General features: G+C 59.4%; 1 protein-coding gene across 1 annotated transcript in view; it reads left to right on the top strand.

The window, feature by feature from the left end:
- ALPL (alkaline phosphatase, biomineralization associated) overlaps nucleotides 1–4,125 on the top strand; it is a 76,600-nt gene extending 72,475 nt beyond the window's left edge. The window contains exons 9-11 of the mRNA XM_045298939.1: nucleotides 1,332–1,643; nucleotides 2,095–2,214; nucleotides 3,101–4,125. Coding sequence (XP_045154874.1) covers nucleotides 1,332–1,643; nucleotides 2,095–2,214; nucleotides 3,101–3,366 — 698 coding nt within the window. The 3' untranslated portion in view covers nucleotides 3,367–4,125. The remainder of the gene's footprint in view (nucleotides 1–1,331; nucleotides 1,644–2,094; nucleotides 2,215–3,100) is intronic.
- The last annotated feature ends 212 nt before the right edge of the window (nucleotides 4,126–4,337 follow it).

Here is a 4,337-nt window from a genome sequence, read left to right as displayed (position 1 = left end):
AGGTGGGGTCTCGTCCTGGGTCTCGTCACTGGCTGCATGGTCGGGACCTGACCATTTCTATGAAGTGCAGACACCAACGGCTCCCACTCCCAGAGGCTTGTGAGCCTGGGAACCGGGCCTAGCAGAGACCAACCTACATGTTTCCCCCAAGACCCTCAGAAAGGCTAAGTTAATAAGAGTAAGAACTGTGAGGATGTGACTAAGAGTCTGAAATCTATCTTCCCCAACTCTAACAGCATTGTCCTCCGTGGTTCCCGATGCCACCTCATGGGACCCATATGTAAACATACACAGTCACATGCATGTGCACATACAACCTCACACACACACACACACACACACATCCCTCCACCCTCCAGAGGCCTGTGGCTGCCAGCCTGGCTTGGTTGCTTTCTTGCCAAACCCCGGGGTTCCCACTCGAGCTCAGCGATCTCAGCCTGGCCCTGAGCAGGCCTCTGACGCCAGGAGCCGCTGTGGTGAGGCCTGGGCTCCCCGGGGAGTGACTGTCTTTGTAAGCAGGGCCAGGGCTGGGCCCTCCAGGCCAAGGGCTCGGAACCACAACAAAGGGAGGACAGACCCCCCCCTGCCAGGCAGCCAGGCCAGAGTGGTGGAGGCCCAGGCTGGCGGGAGGAGAGGGCACCAGGCAGCTGGCTCCACGACCCTCAGAGCTGGAAGTATCCACCCAGGCTGCCTCCCCACCCAGGGCCACACACACAGCACGTCACCCCCAGAGCGCACCCAGCCAGCAGGCCTGCCCTCATCCAGGGAGCGGGGCAGGCCTTGGCCTGCAGAAAGAAGCTGCCCCAGGGCTTCCCCTGCCCTTTGTGGGGGCAGCTCCTGGTCTTCATGCTTGGAGGAGCGCACTCATGGCAGAGGTAGAAAAACAGGAGCTTGGGCGCGTCCCACCCTGACGCGAACCCTAGCGAATCCCGCCCGGGACATGAGCTCCCTTCCTGGCTCTGGGCCTTGGTGGCTCCCTCTTTCTGTGGGGCAGATGGTACCCACCTCTGCCCAGGACTGTGGTGAAGGAGACATCTGTGTGGCATGCCTGGCACACAGTAGGTGCTCAGGCGTGCCCATTCCCCTCCCCTGTGGCCCTCAAACTGTCCACAGCTCCTCAGGCAGCTGAAGAAGCAGAGCTAGGATAGAAGGGCCTGGGGAAAGTCCCACACTTTTCGGTGGGTGCTGGGGGTCTGCTTCAGATCGTGGCTCGACACGTTCCATATGTGTGACTGTGGTCAAGAGCCTCGTTCTCTGGACACCTGGAAAGGTCCAAGGGTGACAGGAAATGCCGACTGTGGTGTCTGGAGCATAGTAGGTGACTGATGAAGGTGATTGCTTGTCTCTCCCCAAGAAAGGCTACTTGGTCTGGAGAGGGATGAAGGGTAGGGGTACCTACGGATCTTCCCCACCTCTCTCCTCACTGGAAGGCTTTGTCTTAATGTCCCTAGGAGGCAGAATTGACCACGGACATCATGAGGGCAAAGCCAAGCAGGCCCTGCACGAGGCGGTGGAGATGGACCAGGCCATAGGGCTGGCAGGGACCATGACCTCTCTGGAGGACACGCTGACTGTGGTCACGGCTGACCATTCCCATGTCTTCACCTTTGGTGGCTACACCCCCCGTGGCAACTCCATCTTTGGTAGGTAGGCCTCCATTAGCGAGGGCACCGGGCTCACCCACGGTCTCCTGGGTGCCCACCTGGGAGCAGGAGCATGGGGGGAGAGCCAGCAAGCCCAGGGCCCGGCACATGGTGGACATTCCGTGGGCGCTGGGCCAGGAAGAAAGGCTCTTGGTGGCAGGACAGAAGATGAGAGGCTGAGTGGGTTGAATGGATGGACGGGCGGGAAGGTAGAAGGCTCCGTGGAAGATGAATGAAAAAGAGTGGACAGAAGAAGGGGGTAGATGAGGATCACATAAAGAGAAAACCAGAGAGGATGCTGGGAGGGAGGGAGGGAGGGCGGAGGGCAGGGAGGGAGGCTCAGAGGACTGGGGATGGCTGGTTAGAAAGAAATCAGGCTTCAAAGTGGTTTGGGCCAGGGGTGGACTCCTGGTGCTCCCACATGACCCCAGGACTACTCCGTGTCACGCAGGTCTGGCTCCCATGTTGAGTGACACAGACAAGAAGCCCTTCACTTCCATCCTGTATGGCAACGGACCTGGCTACAAAGTGGTGGGCGGGGAGCGAGAGAACGTCTCCATGGTGGACTACGGTGAGGCTGCCAGGCCAGGGCTGGGAGGGGACACAGTTGGCCCCGGGAGGCACTTGGGAGCAGAGATCAGGCTTTGGGGCAAGGCCAGCAGTCTCAGAAGAGCAGAAGCATCAGAATCAGATCCTGGCTCTACAAGTTAACAGCTGTGTGACTTTGGGTGTGTAAACCATCCACCTTCCCCAGCCTCAGTTTCTTCTTTAAAAGGACTCCACCTCCGCATGTTGTCTGGAGCCCGAGACGGGCGTGAACAGCTTAGCTCGGCGCCTGACCTATGCAGAGGTCCTAGATGTTGCTCTACCGGCTTCCCTGGCTGCGTAGTATTCTAAGACCTTGCCCTAATATGCTAAGAGAAGGGCATATTTAGGCGTTCTCACTGCTCTGAGACCCTGGGGGTCTAGTGGTCCAGGCCGCGGTAAGAGGCAAACCCCGATCCTTCCTGTGACCCTGTGCCTGCCCGTCCCAACAAGCTGCCCACCTCCAGAGACCACGGAGGCAATGCCATGTGTGTCAGAGCAGACAGCCCCATGCCCCACAGGGTCTGCAAGGACTGACCTTGGGCAAGTGTATATCCAAACCTTTCTTCTGGGCCGATTGGAGCTGCCAACCTGTCCCTTAGAAGCCTTGGCTCTCTGTGAACCCAAAGAGCCAAGGGGCTCTTCTTTTTTTGGGGGGTGGTGGTGCGGAGTGAGTGCAAGCTTCTGACTTAAGAACCCACTCGGGTTCAAAGCCCATGGCTTTGGACAAAACGAAGCCGATGAGCCTCCGTTCCTGTTCTATGAAACAGAGGCATGGCGGGCACGGGGCTGGAACTGAGCACACAGCGGTGCCAGCCCCCACCCCCACCCCGGCCTCGCACCCCTCAGTCAGTGCTTCTTCTGGCCCACAGCACACAACAACTATCAGGCCCAGTCGGCCGTGCCCCTGCGTCACGAGACCCACGGCGGGGAGGACGTGGCCGTCTTCGCCAAGGGCCCCATGGCCCACCTGCTCCACGGTGTCCACGAGCAGAACTACATCCCCCACGTGATGGCCTACGCGGCCTGCATCGGTGCCAACCGCGACCACTGTGCCCCGGACAGCTCAGCGAGCGGCCCCTCGCCGGGGCCCCTGCTGCTCCTGCTGGCCCTGCTCCCCATGAGCACCTTGTTCTGAGGCCCCAAGGCCTGGGCACACACCAGTCATGAGAGATGGCCACCTCCCTCTCCCTGCACTGCCCTCCTGCTGGCAGCCCACACCTCCAGGGGTGGGGAGGCTTGAGTGGCCTCCACAGCTGCCTCAGAGGGGACCCAGGAAACCAAAGCCTGCCACCGCCTGGCCGGGCTCTGCAATACCAGGCCGGACCGCTCCTGGCTCCCCATCCCACCGCCCGGCTTCTGCTCCCTCCCCATCACCTCTCGGCCAACAGGGTGGGTGGCTCTTGAGCATACAGACAGCAAGTACAGACTGCAGAATTCTCAAAGCATCTTATTTTTCTAGCAAACATACTTCTCCAGACCTGGAGGCCCTAGAGCCTCTATGGAACATTCCAGATCTGACCCTCCTCCCCCACTGCTGTCCTCCTCCCTGGCCCCGGAAGCCACCAATGTCCTACTATGCTTCTGTCACTGCCTTCAAGCCCAGCCCTGCTACAGGGGAGACCAAATCCCTCTCGCAAGAAGAAGTCTGCTCCCTAACTCATTCCAAGGCCATTCAGGTGCCCAGGAAGTCATTCTTGGGACTGGCCCCCAACTCAGGGTGGCCAAGCTGGGAGAGCAGGCCTGGCGGGCTGACACTTCCCGGCTCCCAGCAGCAAGCCAGCCCCTCCCTGAAGCGACTCTCCTGTTTGGAATGGCCACAAAAAAAAATTCTCTTTTTGGTGTTGGTTAAAAGGGAACTCCAAACATTTAAATAAAACTTTCCAAATATTTCTGAGGACAGAGCAGAGTCTTTGTGGTCAGTAAGGAACAGACTGAAATAAGTTCATTTCTCTGGGAAGAGCTGGACGCAGGGCCACGGGTGGGGCTGGGGACCTCTGGCTGGCCTGGGGCCTTTGCCACTGTATCGGTTTGTGTCTCTGCGGCTCCGTTTCCACCAGCGTGTGGGGTGCGATGGGGACTCACGAAGCGTGCTGTGCTCAGAAATCC

Source organism: Echinops telfairi, unplaced genomic scaffold (assembly GCF_000313985.2).
Source record: "Echinops telfairi isolate 266 unplaced genomic scaffold, ASM31398v2 ScPeMD7_7457;HRSCAF=8495, whole genome shotgun sequence".
Taxonomy (NCBI): Eukaryota; Metazoa; Chordata; class Mammalia; order Afrosoricida; family Tenrecidae; genus Echinops; species Echinops telfairi.
This window is presented reverse-complemented; position numbering and strand designations above follow the sequence as displayed.